This window comes from Lissotriton helveticus, chromosome 5_1 (genome assembly GCF_964261635.1).
Source record: "Lissotriton helveticus chromosome 5_1, aLisHel1.1, whole genome shotgun sequence".
Taxonomy (NCBI): Eukaryota; Metazoa; Chordata; class Amphibia; order Caudata; family Salamandridae; genus Lissotriton; species Lissotriton helveticus.
In genome coordinates, this window is record NC_136065.1 from 1,226,019,716 (window position 1) to 1,226,035,799 (window position 16,084).

A 16,084-nucleotide genomic window follows, 5' to 3' on the forward strand; every position below is an offset into this window, starting at 1 on the left:
TGGCTACAACCTTGACAGGGGATTTATTCCTGTTACTTCTTGGTCCCAAAGATATGTCTACCCAAGGACTACAGGCCGATACTCGAGCTCAGACTCTTAAATAAATTCGTTCTCAAAGGAAGATTCAGGATGTTGGTACTACACCAAATTGTTCAACAAATCCATCAAGGAGACTGGTGCTCCATAGACCTTCAGGACGCTTATTTTCATATCCCAATGTCTCGTAAGCACCGGAAATTTTTACGATTCAAGATAGTCCGAGCACTTCCAGTACAAAGTCCTTGCTTTCGGACTCAAATCAGCCCCCGCACCTTTTCAAAATGCATGGTGGTTGTAGCAGCTTTCCTGCGAAAGCAAAAGATTTTAGTCTTTCCTTATCTAGACGACTGGCTGTTCAAGAGTGCCTTTCTCAGTTGGGTCTGTGCGTCAATTACAAGAAGTCTATTCTCAATCCAACTCAGAGAATCCACTACTTGGTCGCGACCCTAGACTCCGCAAACACAAGAGTGTTTCCTTCAAAGAAGAGACTATCCTCAATTCTTCCTCATGCAGTAAAGGTCTCACTATGATAGTGGATGCAGAGTCCTCTTTTGTTGAAAGGAGTCCTGTTCCACCAGGAGGTCCCCAAACTTGTCACAGATCCAAGGCTGGGGAGCTCACATGGGACTTTTGCAGATTCAAGGGATGTGGTCGTAAAAGAAGAAAACGTACCACATCAACATGTTGGGACTCAGACCTGTACATCTAGCGCTCAAAGCGTTCTTTCCCTCCATAAGGACCCGTTCCCTGTTGGTTCAGACGGACAATAGCACAACTATGTTCTACCTGAACAAACAGGGAGGGACCAGGTCCAGACCACTATCTCTGGAGACTCAAGCCATTTGGAAATGGCTACTGGCGGGGAACCTGTCCATATCAGCTATTCACCTCCCAGGTACCCTCAATGTGCACGCGGATGATCTAAGCTGCAGCTTCGTCGAAGTGCACGACTGGGTGCTAAAAGACGAGGTAACACATGACATTTTTCGGAGATGATGTTACCCAGAAATCGATCTATGTGCAATGCGGCAAACTCAAAATGCCGCACCATCGCATCCAGGTACCCTCAACAAGGCTCCAGAGGGAATGCACTTTTGATTGATTGGTCAGAGAAATTACTCTACACTTTTCCACCAGCCCCTCTCATACCACTGGTGATCAACAAACTCCGGGACCAAGATGATTCTGATTGCGCCAGAGTGGCATCGCCATTGGTGGTATCTGGACCTTCTACATCTTTCTAAGATGTCACACAGGAGATTACCATGCCATCTGGATCTGTTAACCCAGTTTGGAGGGAAGGTCTGTCATCCCAACCGTCCATCACTGAGATTGACAGCATGGCTTCTGAGTTCCTCCAATATGGTCATCTAGGCCTCTCGCAGGACTGCATGCAGATTTTGAATAAGCGAGAAGGCCATCTCCGAGGAAATCATACGCTTTCAAATAGAAGCGTTACTATCTGTGGTGTACAGCCAACGGACATAATCCCATTCTTGGCAAAGGACAGGTGATTCTATCATTCCTTTTGTACTTGGCTAAAGCAAAGATTCAGGCCCTATGTTCTACAGAGCCTTAACTCGTTTTCCATGCTTTATAAGTGTTCAGCCATGCAACAGTTGATGTTGCACCAATGATATTGTGCTGCATAATTAAATACTTATAAGGTGCCAAAGGCGAGACATATTGGCTATGCCTATGCTTGTTTGTAAAGCCCCTTTGTTGAAAGGTCACCTCAAAACACTACAAATTGATATTAGAAATAGCAGGTCTGATCTGCATAGGCATGGCCCGACATAGTCCTGCTCCAAGAAACACATCTAATAAGGAATCATTATAAGATCCTTAATAGATTTGGTTATACGCTGAGGGCGCATGCCGGCTTTACCACAGGCTCGAGAGGTGCTGGGATACTAATTAAAAATTCCCTTCCACTGGTGATCAGACAACATTGGGTGGATCGCCTAGGGCGCTATGCAGCTATCACTGGACAATGGGAGGGCCTGACCCTTAATATTTTTTCACTCTATGTTCCCCCACGATTACATGGTACTGCCCTTCCCGATATTGGGAAATTGCTCCTAGACATGCCGGCGGGCATCCTGCTTCTGGGGGGAGACATGAATGAGGTTATGGCAGAGGACATGGATAGGTCATCGGGTTCGGCATCCAGAGGGAGGGTGGGTCATCTCAGAGATTTTGTGCAGGCGATGGGCCTGGTTGGACCTCTGAAGGGCACACAACCCCCACACTCACTATACACACATATCTGCGGCGCATGGGTCGGGTTCTAGGCTAGATTACCTATTCACACAGGTTTGGGGTATGAACTCCTTTCACGGTGGGAGCCATAAGGCCAGAGGCATCTCGGACCACTCCCCAGTGGAGGTACAGCTACTGGGCCCTGGGAGGGATTGGAGTGCTCCCCCTAGACTCAACACTTTCATGTTCAAAGATCAAGAGTCTATGGGGTAATACAGATGACGTCGGCCCGACCGAACGTCCCTGCGGCCCTACTGTCGCTTGACGCTCATATGGCATTCGATAGTATAGAATGGCACTATATCAACGCGGTCTTGGCCAGGATGGGGCTTGGGGACAAATTCCGAGCGTGGGTACGATTGTTATACACCGAACCACTGGCGAGGGTCAGAGTGAATGGATCCTTGTCTAAGGAGTTTCAGTTAGAGCGAGGCAGGGCTGCCCGCTCTCCCCGACCCTCTTCGCCTTGACCCTGGAGCCTTTGGCGACCTGGGTGCGGGCGGACCCACTGGTGTGGGGAATAGACCTGGGGGGCGGTTGGGAAGAGCGTATTTCATTATACGCTGACGATGTCCTGCTGTACGTCCAACGTCCTGAGGCTTCAATCCGGAGACTGTTGGAGATTCTCCATAGGTTTGGCGCCTTCTCAGGCTACCAGATCAACTGGGGTAAATCCCTGGGTCATGTACTGGCAGGCCCTACGCCGTGCATGACGGGTGAGTGCGGCGGGCTTGTATGGAAAGAGGTGTTTCGGTATCTGGGGATCTGGATATCGAAGACAGAGGCGGAATATATGCGCCTGAATGTGACGGCTCAATTGGAGCATCTGCCTGGCGATGGTGTACACTGGAAGACCCTCCCGCTGTCCCTAATGGGCCGCACGGTCTTATTCAAGATGATGGCCCTCCCTCGTCTGCTCTATGCGTTGCAGAGCGCGCCGTTCATGGTGCCAGAGCAGTTCTTTCGAGCAATTGAATCGGAATAGCGTTCTCTGTTGTGGAGCGGGGGCTGTCCTAGGTTAGCTCTCAAGAAGTTACAGAAAGGGGTGTATGAGGGGCGGCTCGCGGTCCCAGACGTCCGCCTGTATTACTGGGCATCCCAGCTAGTAAATATTAATGGTTGGGTGTTCGCATCTGTGGAGGAACCGGCGTACAGGGTGGACCGCATGGTCTTTGGAGACGCGACCTACCTGGCTGTCCTCTACCATAGAGGAAGATGCCGTAGGACTCTCCCGCCTCAGACGAATGCAGTGGTGGAGGTGTGGAAGAGAGCGACGAAATTGCTGGGATGGGGAGCGAAATTAACTGCCCAGACCCCCGAATGGTCCAGGAACTTTCTCCCGGCAGTGGCCAAACTGAAAGGCCTTCGCTCATGGAACCTTATCGGCATTGATAGACTAGGGGACATTTGGAAGAGAGGAGACATGATGGCATTTGCATCCCTACAGACGGAATTTCAGATGGGAACTGGGGAGTTCCTGCATTACCAGCAGCTTAGACATGCCATCCTGGGGCATTTGCGGTCGGGGGACCACCTTCCGGAATATGCCCCGCATGAGGACCGGTTGTTGATGGATCCAATGATAGATAAAGCAATCTCCCTCACTTATAAAAAACTGATCAATAATCTGACTGACCCCCTGGGCCCTCTGAGGGAGAAGTGGGAGACAGACGTAGGGCTACTGGAAGAAGACGACTGGAGAGAAGCATTGCAAGGCCCAAGGGAGGTGGCGATTCGGGTTCGGTTCAGGCTGGTCCAGCTTCGTATATTACATCGCTCTTACACCCCACGCACGACACAACACCGGATAGGCTACGCAGATTCAAAGTTTTGCCTCCGGTATAGTTACCAGTACATCTGGTAACTATACATTGCCTTCCATGTCACCTCGCTTTTAGGTTACAACTAGGATTGGCGGGTCATCGTGCTCGCATCCGTGAAGAGTGGTAGGTAGGAACCCCACCACGTGTAGATGGTTTTGCACTTAGGTCCTGATGCAATGCAATGGATCAGTATTGGGCGTGATGCATGAAACATGTCGACCACATTGTAAGAGTTGAGCTTTGCTCCACTGCACCATTAAGCCAGAGAGCAGCCACTCCACTTCTCTTTTAATAAGGTGGATAACCACCCTAATAAAAAGTTTACTCGGGTTATCCATCCTCATTTAACACCACTCACCACCCCACATCTACACTGTCTACTAGGGCCCTCACACCACCATACAGCAAGGAACAAAAGATCTCCGCCAAGGAGCCCCTTTATGGGTGTCCGTCGGGTATTGCAGCACCGACCTGACGAGGAGCAAGTCCATATGATGAAGCATGACACCTAGCTTGCTGGGTGTGTGAGGACTCTAGTTCCGAAAAGGAGATTCCCTTCCTCCTGCCTCTTGAACACTTTGTCCACATATTCTTTGGGGAACAGCATACTCTTTATGTAACGTATTGATGAGTAATCCCTGGAAGAGAAGGATAATTTACTTACCTGTAATCCTAGTTCTCTTCCAGGGGTATACTCATCAAAGTCATAAGCAACCCGCCCTCCACCCCAGACGAATACCATGTTTATAGCAGCACTCTATTTCATGATGATCACTATACAATATAATATGCTGTTAAAAAGATCTGAACTTACAGTCACCTGTGGGGCATGATGGGAGCCCTGGAGGTCCTTGAGGTCTTAAAGGCACTGCGCCAGTTTTTGATTGTTTTTTATGCAGCCTTCTGGGCTAATCTGCCTGATATTACCTAGCCTTATCCCTTAAAAATAAAGGCTATGTTCAAACAAGTTAAGAGTACATGTGTATGTATATATATATATTGATGTATGTTTACACAGGACTATTCCTTAGATTTGGGTAAACATGCATTAACATGTATATATATGCATATAATTTTATAAATGCTCCGTTGTCCCCTCACATTGGCGGGACTATTCAGTGCTTATGACTTTGATAAGATCCCCTGACCTTTAAGTAAAAATTAACAAGCATTGGCATAGCCAATAGGTCTCGCTTGTGGGACCTTATAAGTATTTATTTTTGCAGCACAATATCCTTGGTGCAAGAAGGATATTGTGCTGCAAAACTAAATACTTATAAGGTCCCACAAGCGAGACCTATTGGCTATGCCAATGCTTGTTTTAAATTGGGTAAGCACAGTGATTGCAACAGTCCTAGTGTTCAAAGGGAAGATGTTTACGCATGGAAACATGAAGGCAGGAAAGTTAGAGAAAGAGGGGTGAGGGGTGGCGAGGTCTGGCAGGGAACAGATGGCCTGGCCGTGAAGCAGGGGGCGGGGCAGTGCTGGGGAAGCATGTGGGACGGTGATTGATGCCTTTGATGTGGGGAGGGAGGAGAGCCTTTTGCGAGCAGATGTCTGGGAGGTGTGGGATGAGTGCCTGATGCGCGTTCACGTGGTTCACGTGAACTGCATGAAAACGCCATGAAAACGCCAGCAAAAAGCTGGTGGTTTCATGATGTTTTCGCTACTTGAATTCTCGCTCCGCTCGATGCGCATGCGCGCATCGATAGGTCGCGAGACCTAAAAACTGATCTTTTTGTGTAGTGATAATCAGTTAACCCCTCTTGACTCCTCGGAGTAGCTGGGCACTTTATAAAAATAAATAACATAACATAAGTATACCCCTGGAAGGGAACTAGGATTACAGGTAACGTATCCATCCCTGTCCCATCCTCTCTGAATAGGCCAAGAATTTAAAATCACCCTGACTAATTTAATATGGACCGTGTGCGATGAATTTAGCAATTTTATCCATTTCGTGATAGTCTCTCTAAAGCCCATAAAATGCATTAGCAGCCACAGATAATCCCATTCCAAGGAGTCATTAGCCTTCTCTAGGTGTATGGAGGTACCTGGTGCTCTCAGCCAGTCAGGATGGACACTGCGGATAACATGGAACAGCGTATGTAAATTGGGGTTTTCCCAGACAGGAGCAAGAATCTACTTACCGTTTTACAGTTGGGGTTTAGTAATGAGAGCTGGCTATATGATCCCATTTCAAGGGGGCCACGGTCCTCTTTGTGGAGCACTACTGTAACTGCTTTCTTAATGGTAGGAGAAAGTATACCCCTCGTTAGCACTGCAAGATAGGGGTCCTGAAAAATATTATGAAACTCCAGGGGAAACCCATCACTCGCTGGCGTTTTGCCCGTAGGCAACTACAGTGGGGCCAATTTTATTTAATCTAATGAATTTTATATTTCCAGGTCCTCCACCTGTTGTGGTACCAGCCTGGGCAGGCCGGCTTCCTCAGTTCAGCACTCCGTCTCATTGTGTTGTTTAGTGTGTTTAGGATATTGATGCTGGTAGTAGACTGTAAACGAGGCAATTATGTCTGCTTGGCATAGTGCAATCTGTCAGTTGGTACAATGGATCACTGTCTTGTCATGGGAATGCTGCACGAAACATTATCTCCAACCTGTGTTCTGTTTTATCCTCTTCTGATTGTCTTTGTGCCAATTATTCCTTGTAATCAAAGAGAGCCAGCCACTCCCAAAAGTCCCTCTGTTTTGCTGTCAGTCTTTCGAGACTCTCCGGTTGACCCATCACGGGGTGTTCCAGTAATATTAATTTATAATCGGGATTATTAGGCTTTTATTTAGAGTATTTCTTAATCCAACCATGTTAATAATTTTTATCCCCCTCCTTAAAATCTTTTTAGGTGTCCCAGATCACCAGCGGGTCATTAATTGAGCCTGAGTTTGTGGTGAAAGGCTGACTAATTTCTTCACTTAAGGTGTGGCTGAATACTGTGTTGTATAGCATAATTGGCTGAAGCGCTGCATGGGGATCCACACCGGAGCGTTTCTGAACTGCAAAGTGGCCTTTAGTGGATGGTGGTCAAATATCGATTTTGCCAAATACTCCGATCTGAGCAATTTAGTCTTTACCCCCAACATATAAGAGAAAAATTACGTCCGTTTGATTTCGAAATGAAAAGTTATGAAAGCCTTAATGTGAGAATCAAGAGTTGTCCCAGTTGTCAAAAAGGGCTTAGCTCTGACTGGGGGACCTTGAAGACTTAAGAGTTTAATAGAGGATTGAATACATGAACATCTGGTACGAAGTGTGTGTATGTGTAACTGGAAACCCAGTTGCAAACTTTTTGTTAATGGTAGGACAAGCACCCCTTTTGAGGAGCAAGGATTTAATGTTTCTCAGATTAGAATTTCTGGATTATTAATTTTGAGCCTAAATCGGTACAGTTTTAACTATCAACTGATTGTATTGAGGATTGTCCTTCGATTGACTGTGTTTTTGTAGTCTCGATCTACATGGAGTCTGATCTGCGTAAGGTGGGTGTGAATTTTGAAACCGGTGGTTTGATGTATATGGTGAACAGCTTCTGGTTTATAGATCCTTGTGGACATTGCTTGTTTATATTATTTTGTTTTTTTGTTGTAAAGAGGAGCAGGTTGGTATGGATAGTTATTGGAAATAATGATTGAGCATATGCTCAAGCAATAGGTTAGCTACGCCTTTAAGTTGATTTGCTGAAGGCATTAGAGTACGACATCATAGTCAACTCTGTCAAATGCTGCAGTGAGTTAAGCAATCATTAACATTTTGACATACTTACGATCTCTTGATTTGCCTATAGTAACAGAGGAAAACAGAGCTGGTTTGGTTCCTTATTAGGGATCCTGTCTCTTGTTCTAGACTCTTATTTTCAATTGAGTTGTTCAGTATTTTAAAACAATTCATTTGATAAATTCCTTGGAACCTCTACCATTCGCCGCTAAACAATGCACTATCATTTTCATTGAGCTTGCATTCCATGTCCTCTGGATGTAGCTGGTTCCAATATTACTACGTGGAAGTATATTTTTGTTATTTTTCAAACCTTTAAATCGTACATCAACTCTTAAACCAATTTTCTTTAAATCTATTGTTTAATTTCCTCAATTCTTCATTATTGCATTTGCAGTTTGTTTGCCTAACCCCTCCTATTTGGTCTGACATTGTGCGTTGGGACATTTTCATGAAATAAGAAATAAAGCAATTTGTTCTTGAGAATCCAGAAATGTACATTTTGAGGAAAAATCAAGAATCATTACTTGTTGAAGACCTTGCTAGGCATTCCCAACACTCACAGACCACGCAAGAAATCTAGGATTCATCCTAGATGACATGCTCAACATGACTGCTCAAGTCAATGCTGTGTGCACCTCCTTCTTACACATTCTACTCATGGTACGAAAGATCTTCAAATAATTGCCTCTGAACACTAGCCAGGCCATAACACAAGCACTCCTCACCAGCAGACTGGACTCCGCCAACAGTCTCTACGCCAGAATTTCCACACAACTCCTACAAAGACTAAGACCATCCACCGCCGCAAGACTCTTAATCGACCACCCACGTCACACTGCACCTCAGGAAGCTCCATTAGCTCCCCATTCAAATGCGCAGCCAATTCAGTCTTCTCATGCACACATACATAATCTTACACAGCACACGACCAGAATACCTGAACAGCCACATAAACTTTCACCAACCCTCTAGACACCTACGCTCTCCCTCACACTCGTTTGCACACATTCCCGCATCCACAAAAGCAAAATTGGAGGTTGCTCATTCTGCTAAATCGCACCCAAGACACGGAATAACCTCCCTCATCAGAGCTTCCTCCTCATTTTTTGAGTTCTGCAAGAAGCTGAAGTTCTGGCGCTTTGTATAAGCACCTTGGGGACCCCACACCTATACTCCTGCGCAAGCGCCTTGATGCCCTCTCAGGTGATTAGTCCGCTATACAAATTAATTTAGCATAACATTACATACCTCAACTTCTAACCTATTTAGAAACTATTCCGCTTTTTACATGTATCTGGGTGCCAACAGTCAGGCGGGCAACTAGAGCCAAATTTCGGGCGGGGACTGACCAATATTTCGGGGGCGGGGCTAATTCTAAGAGTGGGTGTAAGAAGGGCTGAAAACATAAGAAAAGTCTAATTTACATGTAAATTGTCGTTTATTGACCTGTTAACTACTCGGGTGCGGCTGCAAACAGACGGTGGCCAGCCCGCAAAGCTGTGTCAGCCCGGGCTAACACACACACGACGGGGGGGCTGAAGCCCGGTGAGCCCAATGGGTGTTGCGCGCCTGCCAACAGTGTGCTTTTGGATGGGCATTCCATTGCGTATGTTCAGCCCAACCACTAGTGATGGGAACCCACTGTGTTCCCTATAATGTTCTGATTGAAGTGTGAAAAGGACTTAGTCGAAATTCTCCATGGTGATAGTTTGAGGAAGGATAGAAGCCAAACCAGCATCCCACACCGCGTTCCCATTGCTCTGGTGTGAGATAACCCAAGGAAGTTGTATCTTTTGGTGTCCACTAACAGGGAGATGTTCTTTTTTTCCAATGTATCAGGAACACCTCTCAGCGCTTGTTCTGTAGGTGTTTTATTGCTAAAACAAACAGTGGCAAAGCCAATAGGTCTAGCATTGGCTACAAACTTTTAGCTTTGTCAATGCTTGTTTTTTGTGTGGTGTTTTTGTAATCGGTAGGTGCATGTTTTTTCATAAACATTTTCCTCCTAAATGAGGATTTCGATTGACAAATGCTGAAATGAAGCACCTACATCGAATGGTGCTTAAGTATGGAAATAGCTTTACCAGACGGCATTAGAGCCTAACGTTTTGATTGAACTGCTGCCTCCAGAACCTCAAGCAGCGGATGGCCTAGTCTGCCCCCCTCTTTACCCACCCCTGACTGCAGAGAGGGGCCACCTGTTGGAATAGCGATCGCCCCATGACTTAAGAGCTCTAGTTCAGCAGCACTTAGCAGTTTTGTGATGTCTGGGCTCCCCGTGGCTTCTGTGATGTGTTGCCCCGATAATAGCTAATAATGTTGCAGCTACGAACCTTGCATTGCTCTCGTATTGTGACTACCCGCCCCCCATCCTGCCTCTCAGGTTGAGGTTTCACTGAGGGAAGCGGTACAAGTATCCGAGTCATCCGCTGAGGCTGCACCGAGCCCTGCGTGGTTCTCGTGCTGTGGTGACACTGGAATGTTTCACGGAGCCCATATTGCAGATTTTGTCATCCAGGTTAGAGTTGGAATTCTGCATTCTATTAACAGCTTCTGTGCGAATCGGAGAACACATCGTAGGGTGCCAACCTTTGGAATTCCGGGTACGGGGGGTGAGGTAGTTACAGATTGATTTTTCCACGTTCCAAGGGTGGCGATTATCCCAGTGGTGCTTGTAGGCTTGAGACAAGACACGTCTGTCTGCAGGAGCAGCGTGGTTGAAACACATAATAGAGTGGTTGTTTTGAGAAGACAAGGGCAGTACAGTGTGCACTAGGAGTCGAGTAGTGTCGCAGATTCGCAGCACAGACAGTGCCAGGACTGGAGAAAGGCCTCGTGTGAGTGCCTCATTGGAATAGTCCCGGTTGGTGGCCTCCGTTAATTTGTGAGCTAGAGCCTGGGCTCATATTTTAGCCCAAGGCAGTAAAAGCTAGATACGTGCGATTCTGGGTGCAGATGCCCTTGGGAGCAAACGCTATAAACTTTCATCATGGCATCGTTGGCACGGTTGCTAAATTTCACAATAGACAGGTTGCGCTGAGTGTAAATGGCCTCTGAGAGAGTGATGATAGTCTCAGTGGCAAAATCTAAGAAGGCGTTCCGACGTCTCTGTGTTCATTAATCTAAGAAGTCTTGCCTGACATATGGACAGCCCATACAGGCGAGGCAGTACATGAAGATTCTAGGAGTTGAATTTTGAAATAACTAGTGAGTAAATCACGCCTAGATTCGGAAAAAAAATGTTAGTTTGGAAATAGTTCAGAAAAGTCAACTATATTGACTTGGACAGTATGTCTTCAGGTTACAGTAATTCAAAACCATAAGTGCCTTTTCTTTAATCAAATGAGAATCTCATTTGCTGTGATGTGCATTAATCTAAAACGGTTTCTATAGTATAGTTTTGTAGTTTAGTATAGTTTCCAAGTACACTTGCCTGCTAGGGAGCATCTTTTGTATTAAAATTATATGTAATGGTTAATCCTTTTCCAAGCATTTGCCTGTCATGTTATTTCTTTCAGCTGCGTATTTGTTCCCTTATTCATTTTGTGGCCTTCGTTTGATATAAAAAAAAATGTAAAACACAATATATAACCATCGTAGTAGCTTTCTATGGCTCGACCTGTTCACTTTGCAGTGCTTGTTCTTAAGTCCTAGATCCCTATGAAGTAGGGTAGAACCAGATTTTCAGGACGTTCTTTTACTTGCATAGTGGAGGCTTGCAAATCTTGAATAGTAGTGGTCGAGGGTAGAGCCCGTTCGTTTACTCCCAAGCAGACTCCTGTATCTTTTCACAGCCTCTTAAGTTATCTTTTTTGCCCCTGCAGGGTGATGTTCGAACTCTGCAATGCCTTACACGGATCGTCATGGACGGATCTGTGGATTTCTGGATATCGAGGAGCATGAGAGCAGTGGAAAATTTCTGCGGCGATATTTCATCCTGGATACACGGGTAGAAAGTCTTGTCTGGTATATGGATAACCCACAGGTGAGGCAGTACATGAAGATTCTCGGAGTTATTTTTGAGGGAACTAGTGAGTAAAACACACCTAATTTAAAACAAAAAATGTTAGTTTGAAAAAGGTTAAAAATGTTAACTACATTGATTGACTTGGATAGTTTGTCAAATCATTTGGTATGAAACTTTTTATTTTCAACCCTATCATTGAGTGTAATCTTTTCTCCTATCCTAACCCTAAACTTCTTGTCCCTAACTGTAGTTCTCTCCAACCCTAACCCATAGTTTAACACTAATTTGATGCCTAATCCTAATTTTTCCTTAAATTAAACATAGCTCTACCTCTGACGTAAGCCACACTGTAATTATAAACCCATCTACTTTTGTTTTCATACTTTTCTGTTCTCGCTGTTAATATTCTCACTAATTGCCTGTTCAAGTCATTGCCTTTGAACTACATATAATTCAATCTATTGATCAAACTTATTGCTAAACACAGTAAACAGCTATAGCAAGTGTATTGGTGCTAGTCTTATGGTATGCATCCCTTTGCTGGCATTAAAACAGCCCTTGTGGATTTTGGTGGGTGTCCCTCCCGGTGTTGGGCAGCATCTGATGGCAGGAAGGCCTTGAGTTAGTCCTTTAGCAGCAGCAGCCTTGTAGGTGAGGGCTCTTTGGAGCTTGGAAACTCAAACGTAGCACCAACTGACATGTGACCTGCTGTTGGAGGTAGGTCTCCTGATAGCAGATTGGCCTTAAATGGCTCATGACCCGAGGTAATCTAGCTGCAGAGGCAAGCCTGTCGAGGTAGAAGGCCAAATGACATCTGCAGCCCTTTTGTGATAGCTGGTACAGTTTTGGTCAGAGGAACTTCTTTTTCAAAGGCAAGCCAGCTGAAAGTGGCTGCTATATTATGGCAGAGGGAAACACCCCGAGGTAGTTCTCTGGCACTGGTTCCCCCAGAAAGGTTTTGAAGTAACTATTTGTTGCCCTGAAGATAGGCTTCAGATGTACTGGGTTGATTGCCTTTGGGACTGTGATGATGGAGGTTTTGAGAGGAGGATGCAAGGATACCCGAGCACAATGGCTCATTTTGGATAAGGACTGGTCACAATTAAGTACTCAACATATTTTTCCTCTGTCTTGGTTATCCCACTTGCATGCTGTGTGTGATAGGTGTGAATACTGCTTCTTCGTGTGTTATGTCCAATGTGCTGGCTCATTTACAAGCAAGGACTCAACAAGAAATTTCCAAACTTATTAAAATCACAGCCCAATTTTTAGAATGGCAAACTATTGCGACCCATCTAGCTTTAATGGATAAGGGAGGCCTATTTTCTTACCGTAAAAGAAGCAATTGTTTGTGATCCCCGCATCCTTGACTATACCATTTGATATCATACTGTTGCCAAGATAATGATCTGCCTATAAAAGTGGCAGATTGTGAACTAGCCTGGAGCTTGAACACTTTTCAGAGTGGGGTACTGGCCTTTGGCGTTGGTTCACTAAAATCACAAGGTTTCTGAAAAATCTTGTTGACACCAGTGAATTAGAAAATTTGAGAAACCCTTACTGCAGCAGAGCACTGTATTCATTGCTCTGAAAAATGTACTTTACATTGTATGATAACCGGCATCTTATCTCGTAGGATACTGGTTCTTAACCACCTGACCACAACAGTTGTTTTTACTGGCTCAGGTAGCACGCGGGAGTATCGATGGATCATCAAGCACTATAAAGACGTGTCGCGAACGTCGGATACACGGAGGGTAATCCGTGTTACTTCAGCGGGTATGCTGAGGTGGCTCACAGTAGTAACGCTGGGTGAGCAGGCACTGTGGCGGAGTGCCACGAGCGTAGACTGCACGGAGGATGGCCCGTGTCTCTTAAAGAGGGTACACTGTAGTGTTGCACGGCCTGAGTGCTTGAGGTGTCTCCTGGGATACCTGCTGAAGTAACACTGATTACCCTCTGTGTAGCCGACGTTCATGGCACGTCTTTATAGTGCTTGATAGTCCTTCGATACTGCTGCGTGCGACCTCAGCATACACGCTGTAGATCCACACGTCCTGCTAGGAACTCACGGCTACTTTTTCACAAAATTTTGACTGGATTTGCTACAATCTGATATAACTGTACGGGTTATATCCTTCACACTCTTTCACGTGAAGGATAACGTTAGCAGCCAGGTTGGAATTATCACCGGCAGCTCGTATAAACTAAGACTAACATTGCTACATTCAGATATCGTAAATTTGTTCGGATATCAGTCAGTCTCACTTAAAAGACGCCATTACCAGCCGGGTTGGAATTATCACCGGCAGAGTGTTTATACAAAGACTACAGACCTACAGCCCTGAGGAAGTCGCGGGATTACTCCCATTGGCGACGAAACACGTGTCGTGTCGGCTGGTTTTCTTTTTTTCGTTTTGAATAATAAAATCAAGAATCAATTTACTGGAGATGAACATTGACATTACTTTGAGAAATCCATTTTGTCATTTGACTAATACCTTGTTCACGTGTGCCCAGGACTTGTTTCTATAGTAAATTGTGTAGGGCCTTTCCCTGCACACACTTAGGGGTTTAGGAATATCCCCTTACCTGGTAACACCGTACATCAACCACATGTGCAATAACTAGAAGTAGACGTTTACATAGCAGAGCGCCTATATTCCTGAGTCACTAACAAGCCCTCAGACATAGCAAAGCATATTTCTTTTGGCAGAACATCTTCCAGGAGTACACAATCACATTTCGGGTCTGCAAAGTCATCAGACACAGCAGATACACAAATGGAAACTTCATCCTCAAGGTCTTCAACCATTTTTCAAACGGTGGGGCCACCCAGACATAGATCTGTTTGCCACACAAACGCAAAATGCCCAACCTTCACCGCCAGGTTTCCACATCCGTTGACCAAGGGCAATGAGATATAGATGAACTGGTCAGGCAGATTTGCGTACGCTTTTCCTCCACTCCCACTCATTCCGCTAGTAGTACGCAAGCTCAAACAACAGTCTCTCAAAATGATCCTAGTTTCTCCAACATGGGTCTGGCAACCATGGTTCACAACACTTCTGGAACTCTCAATAGTTCCACACCAAAAGCTACTGCTCTCCCCAAACCTGCTTACGCAGAACCATGGAGAGATACAGCATCCAGATCCAAACCAACTGAATCTAGCAATCTGCCTCCTAAAGTTCTAGAGTTCGATTACATCAACCTCCCACCAGACTGTATGAACATTATTAAAGAAGCCAGACGCCCTACTACTAGAGCGTGCTATGCAGCCAAATGGAAAAGATGTAACAAAATTGACCCACTGGATGCTTCAATTCAGAACATTATTGGTTACTTGCTGCATCTACAAAGATGTTATCTAGCATACACATCTATAAGATTATATCTTGCTGCCCTTGTCGATTACCTGCAAAACAGACAACATTTGCCATTGTTCAGGGTACCTGCTATCAAAGCGTTCGTGGAAGGCCTTAAAAGAATAATTCCTCCCACAAAACTACCGTCTTCATTGTGGAATTTGAACATTCTTACTAGGCTCATGGGACCTCCATTTGAACCTCTACACAAATGCGAACTGCAATTCCTTACATGGAAAGTAGCTTTACTTGTTGCAATCACCTCTCTCAGGAGAGTAAATGAGATCCAGGCTTTTTTTTTTAATAAAATCTTTATTTTTTGATTTCAAGAATATAAAACAGATACAAAGAAACAAGATCATGAGTGACACCCCAGGAATGGAGATTATATGTGGGCACAGCAATGCAGTGGGTAAGCACCAGGCAGGTCCAAAGGTCATGTCCAGAAGGCGATCAAGGAGGGTAGCCGGAGCGATAGCAGGCAGAAGCACGCCTCGACCGCTGGATCTTTTTCGTGCGTACCAAGGGTGTCATAACCCAGGATCAACCAACAAAGAACCCCCCCCCCACCCATCCCACCCCCGTGGTGATGACAGCCATTCATACATACACACAAACCATCTGCACAGTTAGAGTTGAAACACGTGGAGCGCACGCACTGAAGAAGGGCAGACCGCTGATGGCAACCCCCGTGAAAGAAATTTAACAAGTGGGCCCCAGCGGAAGATGAAATTTTTAAAGTTGCCCAGGAAGATGTCCGCAACCCGCTCCACACTCAGTAACCTCCACAATCGAGCGTGCCATAGAGAAATCGCACGGGCATCAGGTTTCTTCCAAGCTGCCGCTAAGGTGAGTTTAGCCGCTCCTAGACAGAGCCAGAGTATTTGCTT

General features: G+C 45.5%; 1 protein-coding gene across 4 annotated transcripts in view; it reads left to right on the forward strand.

The window, feature by feature from the left end:
• PLEKHA1 (pleckstrin homology domain containing A1) overlaps positions 1–16,084 on the forward strand; it is a 486,448-nt gene that overhangs the window by 104,216 nt on the left and 366,148 nt on the right. For all 4 annotated transcript variants that reach the window (XM_078643947.1, XM_078643949.1, XM_078643950.1 and 1 more), the window contains exon 2: positions 11,684–11,844. In XM_078643947.1, the coding sequence (XP_078500073.1) occupies positions 11,704–11,844 (141 nt within the window). In that variant the 5' untranslated portion in view covers positions 11,684–11,703. The remainder of the gene's footprint in view (positions 1–11,683; positions 11,845–16,084) is intronic.